Raw genomic sequence first — 14,628 nt, forward strand, 5'->3', positions numbered from 1 at the left:
TTTTAAACAAATATCCATATTCAAAACAACGTAGCTCATACATAAACAACTTTCTGTCGCTTTCCTCGCTGAACACTTCTAAGAGACTGTGCCGAGCGCGAGCGCAAAGATGCCGTCTTGTTGCCAAGTAACCACACTATGAGATACGGGTTATATTATAACGATTCATCTTCGCCATAACCAAAATCTGTGTTTTCACTCAGGCATTCTTAAAAAGCAAGCAGCAGGTTGTACTTTGTCTTTCGCTGTATACGTCGTTGTACAGTGTCTCTCTCTTACCTGAGCGTGAGAGCCGTGGTGGTCGAACATGTCCATTTGAATTTCCTGGGTTGAGGTGGAAGGCGTCCTGGACATAATACCCTCTTGTACCATTGATTTAAACTTTAAATTCGGTTTTATTGTTTCATTTAGAGTCTGCTTTCAGTTTAGTATCCATTGTAAAATATTTAAAGAAGACAAAGGTGGTTTTCCTCTTTCCTGTGCCTTACAGATGGTTTGCCTGTGCGCCGTTGCGCCCCAGCCCTGGTGCTTGAGCAGAAACCCTCACCCTTCCAAATACAACGAGCCTAGTCTCCAGCTGTTCGGAGAAAGGACCAAGCCCCGCCCTTCTTCCTTAGCAATCAATCAGGTAAGAACAGGGCGCGGCTTATTGACTATACCCTCGCACTGATTGGCTGATGGAGTGAAAATTACTATGAGATGGACGACGCCTGTTGTAGCTACTACTCCACACACTACTGTCCATGATGGCACTGGCACATTGCTGCTGCTTCATATAAGCGCGAGATGACCACACCCATTACTTAAGAAAACCACAAAATGGCATAATAGAGTCATTTTAGCAAACAGGAATGCAATTTTTCAGTTATCTCATATATAAAAAAACTATTAATAATCTAGGCTATTATATTTGTCAGAGACGAAGAAGATTTACAAGCTAATACAGTAAATGTAAAAATAGCACAAAAAAGAGTATAGTCAACAAGCCGCATCTCTTGCCGCCACCTACCGGTGCTTTTAGTCCTATTTTAGTCCCATATTTAGAGTAGACCTAGCCTATCGCTTCATTTTTTTCATTAATATTCATGCGACCCCTTGAGTTGCATGAAAAAGTCTGTGTAAATACCTCTACTTCAGATTCAGCTTCGGAATTGTTGATGAAACTTGGGGGTGTGTTGAATAAATTCTGTTTAATAAAAATTTTCTTTATAAAGCAATTTTTTTATCATGTCTATCTAATGCGTTTCTCATCTAACACGACTTCAATATCTTTTGCGGGATAATTTCTCAGAATTGATGTGTGATAAATTTAAATTTGTAATTTTTGAGTTCATCAATCATCCAAACCGTAAGTTTTGATACCTACAAAAGTTCACCCAACAGGCAATTTAAGCAAAGGCTGTTACAGTAAATTAAAATGTAAAATTGAACTAATGAAATAATCTGCATCACATATTACATTAGTGTTTAATCAATTTTCTTTATCGATTAAAGAAAATTACAGATAAATATGACTCCCACCGGAATTTAATATTCTGGTGCTGTTTTGTCAAAAATGTCTGCATGCGTTGCATACCCCCTGGCCTCCAATAGATTTTTTGAAGTACTTTGGTAGAAACTTTCCATGTGCCTGACTGTTCTGTTGCTCTGTAGTGCAGACCAGGGGGCAAAAGTTCAGAGACCACTAATCAAAGACGACGACAGCTCCCCAGACTAGGGTATGTCACTTACTGATACTACTACGTCTTACTAATACTAATAAAACCATAGACTAAAACGGCACAATGTATTACTTTATCAATACATTAATTATTATTTCACTACTGAAGAAACGCAGGTTTAAATCTCAACAGGTGAAACACTCCCCCCCATGGCCATTTTAATAAACAGCAATTCAAAGCTTAGCCTACTATTTTTACGGTCTATGCTACAAATACAAATGCCTACAACACCCAGCAGTATTGTTTAAATTTATGTTCAAGCTCTTACTTTATTGAGTTACAATATAAGTGTTGAATGCACATCAAATGAATAAGTAAATAATGCATACATTAGTAGGCTACTTTATTCGTCATGCTACACACTCCAGTCCAGTCGGTGGCGGTAATAAATCTCTAAGATGGTTGCCAACCGCCAATAAACACCATAGAAGAAGAAGAAAAAGAAGAAGACAGTCCTCTTTGCATTTGACTTCCGCTGACTAGTAGCCATGAGGTACGGGTAACTCGTGATTAACTCGTTTTATTTTACTTAACTAAGATTTTTTATGTGTATATTTTACGATAGACTCTCCTTGCTCTTTTTAAAACGGATAATTCAAGTTTTGAAGACAACGTGTGGTATAATGTTGCTATGTTATAACTTAGTCGCCATGTTGTAGCTCAGACCGCCAACGTTGTCGCAACGCTTAGATGCTGTACACGTTAAATTTATTTAAAATCATTGTACGCATTAAAACTTTTGGCAAACGTTTATCATTGTGGTATATTTTGTTTCTTTTTATTTATATTTTTTGGCTATAAATAAAACATACGCGGTGATTGCGGCCTGCTTCATAAATGCGCTCAACATGTTCAAGCATGCCCCATATATAGATTAGTATTGTTTTGACGTTCTGGATGTCCTAAAAGCAGAGACGATTATAAATAAATGGTCACGTGGCCTCTTATTATATTTTCATGAAACGTTTATATTATAGTTTAATATGACAGCAATGATTCTGTACTTGTGTGAACTTAACCATCTCGTAACGTCACTGCTGCCTTGCCAAAGACACCATTTTTGGCATCATATTTTGCTGTAGTCCATGGATGGATGAATATTTATTATTTCAAATTATACAGTGAGGTTCATGAAGTTAAATTGTTAAGCTTAAATGTCAAGAATTTATGTGATTGTTCTAAAACTGTCCTTTTTTTTATTTCTTCAGCATGCTTAGGCTTCAGAAGAGGTTGGCATCCAGCGTTTTGCGCTGTGGCAAGAAGAAGGTGTGGCTGGACCCAAATGAAACCAATGAAATTGCTAATGCCAATTCCCGTAAGCAGACCTCCTTGAATACTTTTCTCTACATTGGTGCATAGAATTAATCATCTGCCTTTCTACCTTTATTTAGGGCAGCAGATTCGTAAGTTGGTGAAGGATGGTTTGATCATCAAGAAGCCTGTAACAGTGCACTCTCGTGCCCGATGCCGCAAGAATACTCTTGCACGGCGGAAGGGCCGTCACATGGGTGTTGGTGTGTACCAGTTTAATGACAGTTTGGTTATAATTTGCACCGTTTAGACTAAATCCAGTGAAGTTGCTGTCATCATGGAAATCACAGGAATCTCCACAGGGCAAATTTTGGCAACCTTGTGGGGTTTCTAATTATACCTTTGTGCAATTTTCCATTTATGCATCCATTTGTGTGCCATAATATGAATGCATTGTATCTAGAAATGAATGGGAAATAATAATTCTGTAATCCAGGGCACTAAAATTAGGCAGTTGTAGTTGAGCTGTTTTCTGGGTGTGTTATGATTGGTTATGTTTGCATGCAGGTAAGCGAAAGGGTACAGCAAATGCACGTATGCCAGAGAAGCTGTGCTGGATGAGACGTATGCGTATTCTGCGACGACTTCTGAGACGTTACAGAGAGGCCAAGAAGATCGACAGGCACATGTAAGTCCACATTAAATTTTAATTGCAAGTATTTTCCCAAGGTGTTTTTTTGTTTGTGCAATGACTGCTCAACCACATAGCAACATATTGCAGATTTGGCATCATCCTTTTTCCTTAATAAAAACGTAGTGAACATACAGTCTGAATTTTGTATACACAAATTAATGTTAAATTTTTTCTTCTTCAGGTACCACAGTTTGTATCTGAGGGCAAAGGGTAATGTGTTCAAGAACAAACGCATCTTGATGGAGCACATACACAAGCTCAAAGCAGACAAGGCCCGCAAGAAGCTCCTGTCGTAAGTGTTAACCACAATAGCCAGTGTTCTTTGCATCATTTCACCTCTCAGATGCTGTGCTATTGTCAGAGAAATCTTTTTCTGAATTTAGATGAAAATAACTCAAATATTTGATGGCTGTTTAAAATATGATACAGCTCTGCTGTAAAGAACAGTGCTAACGTGTGTCCTTTCACCCTGTAGCGATCAGGCAGAGGCTCGTCGCTCAAAGACCCGGGAGGCACGGAAGCGTCGTGAGGAGAGACAGCAGGCTAAGAAAGAAGAAATAATGAAAACTCTTTCCAAAGAGGATGAGTCCAAGAAATAAGATTGTCTTATTACTTTGCCCCAAATGTTCTTCAGCTGTGATTAAATAAATATACAGTTTGTTTACAGCTCTTTGGTCTCCCGAGTGTGTGTATTATGGTGGCCCAGTGGTGCAGCCATACTAAATTAAACCACAACAAACAAAATTTCCACAACACAATGGAAACGAGCCACAACACAACAGAAATGCTCCCGACCACGAGGGGGCTCTCGGAGTGCAATGTTAGTTTTCCTTGTCATTGTTCTATAGATTGGCCAGTCTTATAAAGATATAAACGCTACGATCAGTTTTAAGTGTGTAACCATTGTATATTCAAAATCACCTACTGCATATTTATCACGGCGCTTGATGCCCAAGGGAACGTCTGCTATTTCCACCATGCTGTTGATACATAATTTGTATGAATAAAAATTACTTTTAACATTTAAAAAAAGACATGTTAAAATTCCACAGCTTTGTTGTATTTAAAATAAAAAAAAACTGACTCAAATGCACAACTTTGGTTTACAGATGCTACAGATGAGACTCTTACAACTCTTAAAGCATTCTTACAACACTAAATGAACATTTTCTTAATGAAACGGGGCATTCCTATAGCTCAAACAGTAGAGTGTGGCACTAGCATGGTCATGGGTTTGATTCCCAGGGGAAGCAAGAACTGACCAAATGTGAATACAATGTGAGTCCCTTTGGATAATAGCGTCTGCCAAATGCATAAATGCAAATGCAAAACAACAGCAGAACTGACTGCATTTGACCATTTTTTATTATCATTTGTTTTTATTTACTGACTGAATTGTTTAAATGTATCGATTTAAAGGTCCCATGGCATGAGGTTTTTCAAGTTCCCCCAGCCTGAATATTGTCCCCAAATGGCTAGAAATTTTGATTTGTGTAAACCGAGTTCTGGCTGTCTTTCTCTGCTTTTGAGAAATTAAGCTTGTTTGAGATGTGCAAAATCTGCGCAGAACCGATCACCGGTGATTAGCGCAAGATGCATCCCGGTGTCATTACAAATCCTGTCCGCTATGAAAATGTATCCGCAAGGACCCCCAGAGCGATTCTATTGGCTAAAATAAATTTTAATAAGTAATGTTATGAGCCTGATTACAATTTTTACAAAATCGCGTTTTGATTTTTGCTGTTTAAATTGTGTTAAAATAGTCTTCAATGTCTTACAAAGCCTTAAATGTCTTCCATATGTTTCATATACTAGTACTATATAACTGAAGCTATAAGTGCTTATATAAGTATATAAGATACAAGCATATCTCATATATAATATTTTGTGCACCTGTTCTGTATCTTGCTGGGTTTTTTTTGTTTTCTTTATTATTTACATTATAGGTAGGCTACATTACTATGTCATGATTTTGTATTGGTACTTAGTTTATGAGTCAAAATAATTCAGAACATGTTTTTGCTCCCATTATAGCAATCAATTACATATTTCAAATAAATGTTTTCCGTGTGTATGTGTGTACTTAGTATGGCAATGAATTCATAGTTTATTTTTAAACAATTGCTTGTCCAGAACCATGAATAACAACTTTTGATCAGGCATTTAAAACCGCTACCAGCGGACATGATTTCACAGGGGGACAGGATTTGTCATGACACCGGTTAGAAATGTGTCCACCTTGCTCTGATGTCATGCTGACGTATGTGTCGGATTCTGCAGTCGAGCGCAGTTGCTCTCCACCGCCAAGGGGGTAATCTAGCACTCGGAAAGCGTTCCACCCCTAGGGGCTGCCATTGCTAACCAAGCCATCACCTGCTGTTAGCATCCCATTGACTCCCATTCATTTTTGAGTCACTTTGACAGTGAATAACTTAACATCTGAGACGTTTAAAGACTCCATTTGTCCATTGTTTATTTCTAAAGAAACACGACAATGCATAGAAGGCTCCGTTACCTTGTATCTTGCACTATCACCCCGTAGAAGCTGTTTTTGTAAAAATAGGCTAACTATTGCGTCATAACCAACGCGACTCTGTCGCACAGTTGAGAAATTACCGTATAGACCTGAGGAGATGCTCGCAGGCAATCTTTTACTGTCTATGAGACAGTCGGGGGGACGTGGAGACATAAAGTCTGATAAAGTCAAGGGGAAAGAATGGGGAGAAGCCCATAGTGAGCCAAAAGCAACGGGAGAAAATATTTAAAAAAAGATTCAGCTTTCACTTTCCACAACTACTAGAAGACCTACAGCTGTCAGACAGGAGGCTCACGTCACATCTATGCCGTCAAGCTCAGTCTGAGCCTGCGCAGTTCGCTCAGCCATCAGGAAGTGAGTGCTCCTATACTGACATCACTTAACGCCGTAGAAGGCAATGGGATCGCTCGGTCCATTTCTTTTACTGTCTATGTCCACCGCCTGCGCTGAGCAAAAGCATGATGGGAAATGACTTGCTGACGACATAGCTTAATTCTCATTGGTTTAAACTGTGATGTATGATTCTTTTTTTATATATATTTTATTTTAAAACTCTGATATCATGTTTTTATGCGTATAAATTATGTGTGAATATTTTCAAACTCTCGGACAGTGCGATCTTTCTGTGGGTAATGTGATTGTTGTCATATTAATAAAAATATATAAAAAACATGTATATAATTAAAGTAAAAATTATTGATAAACAGGTCTTTCAAATGGAAATAAATAACAAAAACTTTGGGTGTCTTGTTCATAATATTTATTTTTATATAAAAGCAACAGAACTTAAATTACATCCAGTTTATCAGCAACAGAGCGCATGAGTGTGAATCCCGCGATATCCGCAACTGATCTCGCAGGTGTCTGATCCACTACGAGAAGAGTGAACTGTCCAGCTTGCCTGCACTTTTTTCACTCCTCCCCTCACTGCAGCCCTTTATTTCAGGCGAGGCAAGGCGCATCTCAAACAAGCTGATCGTCTTGCAACTCTCAATACACGTGTATGCTGTAAACGCCAAACTCTGGTCGGGCCAATCACATCGTGTATAGAGTCATTGGGCGGGGCTTAACATAAGCACGGCAGAGTTGCGCTTGCGTGCTACTAGTAAACACAGAAACTGGCGAATGGCGGTCTTTCGAATCTGGGAGACTTGGAGTTGAGCTTTTCCTCTGAGAAAAGAACAAAGAACGGCACTGAAGTCATTCTTAAAAAGGGAAGATGTGTTCGGAGTTTTGCTGACCGGATACGGTGAAAGTTTAATCTTTCAACTAGCTCTGGTTGGTTGTAGCGCTATCCTATTGCGTGCACGCCGTGCAGATGGAGTTTGAAAGACAACTGTTTACCCCGCCTCTCGTATTGAGCCCTGTCAATGGTGAGTTTCCAGACCAAACATCTTGATGTGGGTCTGACTTGTCTGGCTAGGTGAATTACGTACGATGTACAGTATATTACAATGTTATGGTAAACTATATGCCTTTCTCCAATGACATTCTGATTTGTTCAAAGCGTTTCTAAGGATGCTGATTATGATAATCAGAATAGGTGTGTTAGGCTTGAAGCAGGACTGTACAGACCAATCGCTATGTGAATGACATCAAAGTACCATGATGTCAGTAATCCAGTAACCAGTAATCGAGAGTGATTCAAAAGCAAACAGAGCCATCTTCTCTTTCGGTAATTTGATGTCATACACCAATCAGTCTGCGCAGTGCTGATTCAAGTCAAACACACCTCTCATGGTGTATTTGGACATGGGCATGGCTTCAATGTCACACTTGGATGTGGGCCGGGTTAGATGTTCACCTCTGCACAAGACGTTTCTCGTCGACATGTCTGTGGAACAGACAGTAACTTCATAATGTTTTTTTTAAACAGAACAATATTATGAGATTTTGAACTTGAGAAGAAATGTTGTTCTTTTTTGTGTTGATCCCCCCCCCCCTCCTCCCCTCACGTGGAACTTTTATTCCTCTATACACATGTTTTAAAATAATCAGTTTCAGAGACCAGTTATTAAACAACTTGGTGTCAGAGTTTGAGTCTGTTTTGTATTGTTTGCTTTAGCTGTCCTGTCCTGTTCTGTTCTAGTGTTTGCTGTTAGTTTGTTTCAATGGTTACATATTGATTTGAGTTCTCAGTTTAGCTGGACTATTTTTCATATTTGTTTGGGTGCGAGGACATACCTCCCGGGAGAGGGGAGTACTGTCAGAGTCCATTTTCACATTTTGTATTGTTTGATTTAGCTATCCTGTTCTAGTATTTGCTGTTAGTTTGTTTTTTAAGGTTACAGGTTGATTTGAGTCCTCAGTTCAGTTCATCTTGTTAGCTCCTTTGTTTGCCCTTGTACTTAAGCCCTCGCTGTTAATTGCTTGTCTTGCATTTTGTTTAACGTCAATGTGTTCGTAGTTATGTTTCCTCCAAGTTATTCTCCTGTTTATTGTTTTGATTCTTGGACAAATACCTATTTCAGTATCTTTATCGTCATGCGCTTTCATTACAGCCACCAACCGTGGACACTTGGCTTGTGTGCATTTATTTTTACCTAGTGCATAACACAATAAATCAATAATGTTGTAAATTAGAAGCATACCTTGCTAAATGTCTTAATCACAAATGCTCAGGAATAGACAGATTTAAATTTTGGAATTAAATTTTCTGTTTTAAATGAGCAACACCTTCTCTAAAAACCACAGGAGATCCTCAAAGTGCCCTGGACTTAATTCATGATTGCAGTGCAACCAACATACTGTATGTGTCATGGGATATTGACATGCTGCCACAATTACTGACGGCAATTTTCAATTGATCTCCCTGAGCAGAGTAAGCTATAACTCAAACTCTCAACAATTAGGCTGGTTGTAGCATAAATGGGCACTAAATATGCACACATTGCCAGGGTAATGTTTAGTTTCATGTTTTCATGGTTTTGTTCATGTGTTTATGTTTCTTGTTTATCATTTACGTTTATCCCTCTTCGTTTAGATTTCTTAGTTACTGATTATTGTCACAGTCTGTGTCTCGTTTAGTTCCCTTGTTAACTCCTGTGTATTTTAACTCCTGGTTCTTTTCAGTTCAATGAAGCTATAGCGCAAGTTCTGCCAGGAAGACTCAATCGTTACGTCATTACCTTCTCATATCCAATCATATCCTTTACCGTAGCATATAAAGGTTGTACTTACTACTCATGTCTGAGTTCGCAGATACTGCCGCTTCAGCACCACCATCCTCCCCACCACCACCAAGATGGGACCTTTCCTCCATCTCCCCCCCTACACAACCAGCCGGGCTTTCATATCATCCTCAACACCACCAGATGGGATCTCCCTTCTACCCCTTTCCCACCACCCTTCCTGTGAGCTGCGCAGATTCCGTACCCTCGGAATGCGAATTACGAATGGCGCCTACGCCAAAGAACTTGGTTGCTTGCTGAGCTCCTAAATAAATGTTATTGTTACAGCATTAATTCTCCCGAGTCTTTCTGGCAGAAATGTTGTTTGTCCTCTTTGTTTAAAGTATGGGTAGCATTTTCTCCTTTATTCTCGTGTCTATTATCAGTGTATATTAAAGGAACTTGAGTCTTGCATCTGCTCACCACCTCTGTTCTGGTGATACACGTTACTAAATATTTGACTGCTGCACCTTTAAGTTTAAATCAATGTAAAACAAAATATTTAGGAAAGCCTTAGACTAGGAGTAATGTTTGGAATTCAATTACAGATGGATTGAATTATACTAATGAGCTCTTGTTGATTTGTAGGCCTATGTGCTTACATTCTAGGAGATAGAACATTACCTAAAGAACTGACTTGACGTGGCTCACGCGGTGTGTGCATGACTACAATGAAAATGAAAAAAATAAAAACTGTTTAAAACCATTTAAAAATTAATATTAGTATTGTTTACTGTTTTATAAGTATTCTATGGATATTAAATTCTTATTTATCTTAGATTATATTATCTCTACATCCAAATTTACAGTGAGAAAAAGGTTTTACAACTTGATTGCTGTAAACCCTAAAATCCTTAGAGCTTTTCAGCACAAAAGTTTGCTGCTGATTGGATGAAATTTGTAAAACAATTGTTAGGAATGTGGAGTGTAAATTTCACCTAGTTGGACTGACAACTAAAAATGGCAGAACATGAAGAAGTTCAGTTCATCAAAATTAAATCTTTTCAGACAAAGGAAGTAACATTTCACCATATATAATACATCTGTTTCATGTTCTTCAGTTCTCCAAATTAGTTTTGTCCATCATCTTGTGCTTCCTCTTTTACCGTTAACAAGCAAAAACACAAATGTTGGGAAATGTAACAGGACAACCCACACTAAACATAAAACAGTGTCACTGATGTTTAAAGGAAGAGTTATATTTGTCTGACCAATTTAATTTCTGCTGACACACACACACAGCAGAACTGATGCTGGCAAAGTTCATAACAGTAATTGTGAGGGTGCTTCTGACAGTGAAGTGGCCATACAATGTTCTGACTGTTTAATTTAGTGTTGTTTTGCAGAGGCTAGTGAGTATCAGGCACACCCTGACTGACATGCACAGGTTAGCAGATCCTGTTGCAGACTGCATGCTGTTCAGTATCTGAGGGTGCTGCAATATACACAAACATTAAACATTATCAGAGAGTTAGCAAAGGCTCTTCAGTGAAATAAATGGATTAGCATGTAAAATATAACTGCACTCACAGCAAACAGTAAAGGTCATTGTAGCACTTGCACTCCTAAACGTAACTTCACATGTGATCTTCGCTTGGTGATCCCCAGGGACAGGCTTATAAGGAGCTGATCAGCGTCAAATATGTATTTATTTTAATGAGGTATCTGAAAGGTTAAAGCTGCTTTGAGCTGAGGTTACTTTTGGATCACGAGGCGCAGGTCTGGAAGCCTGCAAGTTTTAAAAGTCTTCTTTCCAACTAGGACCTCGGTGTTTAGATTGATTTTCACTTTTGCTGAGAAAAATAATAAATAATAAGTACAGCCGCCTGTTTAATCTTTACACCTGAATGCAGAAACCAATATCATGCAACACTATGAGTAAAAAATGTCAATAGCAATTCTATGTTCTAAATGCCAGGGCTTCAGACAAATAAAATGCTTGAAAATGCAACAAAAAATGTAAATGTACAACAATAATTTAAAGTCTAGTCAGGAAAACATTGTGCATGTTCATATGCAGTATCATATAATTGAAATGTACTCAGATGTTCCCCGCACACAAGGACCTTTATGCCCAATTTGCTGATTTTAATAAACTGTAGGGCTGTAAATTGATTAAACATTTTTCTATCGCGAGTAATCACACTTTTGTTGTGTGATAAAATGCAAAAGTATCGTGAAATTAAGCATACACCAGTTAATTTGTTAAGCTCATTAATTTAGGCTACAACAAAATAAATTCACAATATGTATATATGGAGCAATGTTGCAAAACTGTCCTTTGGATCCTTCGGATCCAATGTTGCAAAACTGTCCTTCTTATCCGTCCTTCGGATGAGATGTTAAACCGAGGTCCTGACTCTCTGTGGTCTTTAAAAATCCCAGAGTGTCCGTCGATAAAGAGTAGGGGTATAACCACGGCATCCTGGCCAAATTTGCCCATTGGCCCCTGTCCATCATGGCCTCCTAATAATCCCCATATAATGATTGGCCTAATCACCTCCTCTCCACCAGTCAGCTGGTGTGTGGTGAGCGTTCTGGCGCAATATGGCTGCCAACGCATCATCCGGGTGGATGCTGCACAATGGTAGTGGTTGAGGAGATTCCCCCCTTCTGTAAAGTGTGTTGAGTGTCTAGAAAAGCGCTATATACAGGTCCTTCTCAAAAAATTTGCATATGTGATAAAAGTTCATTATTTTCCACAATGTAATGATAAAAATTAAACTTTCATATATTTTAGATTCATTGCACACCAACTGAAATATTTCAGGTTTTTTATTGTTTTAATACTGATGATTTTGGCATACAGCTCATGAAAACCCAAAATTCCTGTTTCAAAAAATTAGCATATCATGAAAAGGTTCTCTAAACGAGCTATTAACCTAATCATCTGAATCAACTAATTAACTCTAAACACCTGCAAAAGATTCCTGAGGCTTTTAAAAACTCCCAGCCTGGTTCATTACTCAAAACCGCAATCATGGGTAAGACTGCACATTTTATACCACAAGAAAAACTACAAACGGCTCTAATATACACACACAATGTGGTGTAATACTACAAAAAAGCTATAATCATAACCTTTTTCGCCATACCAAAATTCCAGATGGCCAGACAGGCTGAATGTCTGTAACGCTGTGATCACATAGACTATTGTGTAGACTTTAAGTATTTAAAATGTTAAACTTCTTTAAACGTTTGATGTTTAATATGAAAAATAGCGTTCATAAACAGGCGTCGATGGCAGTCTCAAGTGAAACGACTTTGAGGCTTGGACCCAGGACCCAGAAACGGCGTTCCTTACGTCACGACTTAACAAGCAGATATTCCTTAAATGGAAGACGTTTGGATGACCCTTCCTAGAGCTGACCTTCTGTCCAAACTGAGCTATCAAGGGAGAAGAGCCTTGGTGAGAGAGGTTAAGAAGAACCCAAAGATCACTGTGGCTGAGTTCCAGAGATGCAGTCGGGAGATGAAAGTTTTAGAAAGTCAACCGTCACTGCAGCCCTCCACCAGTCTGGGATTCTTTTTTTTTTTCAGTCCACCAGGCACTGCTCATCACTTGTCCCAACAGAGTGCAATCGAGGGCAAGATGAATGCCGCCAAGTAAAGGGATATCCTGGACGCAAATCTTTTTTAGAGTGTTTAAGACCGCAGACTGGGCCGATGGTACAAGGCAATGACCCTAAGCACACATCTACACTGCAATTTTTTTTTCTCACTTAGTATTTTTGTCTTGTTTCTAGTCAAGCTTAATTAGATCAAAAGGGTGCTTCTACTAAATACTGAGCAAAGGGTCTGAATACTTACCATGTGATATAGATACATTTTTCTTTTTTAATAAATCCGCAAAAAATTATAATAAATCCTCAACAATTCTAAAAACTTTTTTTCTGTCAATATGGGGAACTGTGTGTACATTAATTAGAAAAAATGAACTTAAAGGGTTACTTCAGCGATTAGCATATATATATATATATATGCTAATCGCTGAAGTAACCCTTTAAGTTCATTATATATATATATATAGCTTTGTATCAGTAGAAACCCTGGAGTATATTCAAATGATTGTGCCCCCCCCCCCCCCCCCAAAAAAAGGCTATAAAAGTCTACAGCCAGCAGAGGGAACTATTTCCACATTTTCACTCACAGCTCAGCTCGCAGCTGCAGGCATTCATTTAAACGGACCTATGCTGAGAGCAATGTAAGTGTTTTTTCTCAAAAAACTTCTCAAATTCATTTCTATGAAAGTTAAGCTTCCAAAGGCATGAACTGAAAACGCGCCAGACTGAATACGCGTTGTGAATGTATGCCGTGAGTGTGGTCGCGATTTCCTCAGCTCTCATCACGAGAGCTCATCAGCTCATTTATGCTGTTAAATGTAATCTGACTCCTGCAGCGTTAGTGCTGTGACACTCGCGTGGCGACTCGATCGTTATATTGAACAGACACGTTCAGTATTTAATTGTAGTGTCTGTTCTCTAACTCAGTCACTGCAATCCAGTAGCGGTGGCTTTGGGAGTGGCCTCACAGGGCAGTGGAGCATTCTGGGAATTGTAGTCTTTCATCCCCATGAGACAAATACATTTTCTGTCTTTTCTCAGTCTAGAAGGCACCAAATTCAAAAATAATTTCACATTTCTATTACATTAGTGACCCAGTTTAAATACAGATTCAGCACTGAAGTACCCCTTTAAGTAATTTTAGCAAATTACTCCAAATATAACAGTGAACAATTCAAGGGGGTCTGAATACTTTCCATACCACTATGTGTATATCAATCAATCAATCAATCAACTTTATTTATTTAGTTACTTTTACAGTACTTTTACAATGATGATTGTTTCAAAGCAGCTTCACAGTGTTAAACAGGACAATATTGCAACAAATTTTGATTTGTCTGTACAGTCAAAAATATATATCTAAATTATGGCACATGCTTTCAATGCAAAATGCTGAATGGTTAGTACATTCTACTAACCACTACGTACTTTGTAGTGCCTATTGCTGAAGTTGCTAATATGTTGACTTTTTTCAGATATTGATAGTCATTGACAATCACTGTATAGAAAGACAAAAAAATATATTTATAGGTTCTATTAAATTACACATGTAATATATGTTTGGAATGACAAAGGTGAGTAAAGGAAGACTTTAATTTATGGATGATACATCACTTTAATGTCTCTTATGTGTAACTACAGTTTCACTATCTATAACAGCATGTGTACACTCACCTAAAGAATTATTAGGAAC

At 38.4% G+C, this 14,628-nt stretch overlaps 2 protein-coding genes across 3 annotated transcripts in view; one reads left to right on the forward strand and one right to left on the reverse strand.

Annotated features, from left to right (window-relative positions):
- The window catches only part of cacnb1 (calcium channel, voltage-dependent, beta 1 subunit), a 72,898-nt gene extending 72,195 nt beyond the window's left edge, over window positions 1-703 (reverse strand). The window contains exon 1 of one of the 2 annotated variants that reach the window (XM_067413702.1): window positions 280-703. In XM_067413702.1, the coding sequence (XP_067269803.1) occupies window positions 280-372 (93 nt within the window). In that variant the 5' untranslated portion in view covers window positions 373-703. The remainder of the gene's footprint in view (window positions 1-279) is intronic. The other variant, XM_067413711.1, reaches the window with a different exon arrangement.
- Window positions 704-2,093: 1,390 nt separating this feature from the next.
- On the forward strand, window positions 2,094-4,332 carry rpl19 (ribosomal protein L19). Its single transcript, XM_067428893.1, has 6 exons — window positions 2,094-2,214; window positions 2,930-3,036; window positions 3,113-3,235; window positions 3,540-3,660; window positions 3,848-3,958; window positions 4,142-4,332. Exons 1-6 carry the CDS (start codon window positions 2,210-2,212, stop codon window positions 4,263-4,265), a joined length of 591 nt encoding a protein of 196 aa, XP_067284994.1. The 5' UTR covers window positions 2,094-2,209; the 3' UTR covers window positions 4,266-4,332.
- The last annotated feature ends 10,296 nt before the right edge of the window (window positions 4,333-14,628 follow it).

Source organism: Pseudorasbora parva, chromosome 2 (genome assembly GCF_024679245.1).
Source record: "Pseudorasbora parva isolate DD20220531a chromosome 2, ASM2467924v1, whole genome shotgun sequence".
Taxonomy (NCBI): domain Eukaryota; kingdom Metazoa; phylum Chordata; class Actinopteri; order Cypriniformes; family Gobionidae; genus Pseudorasbora; species Pseudorasbora parva.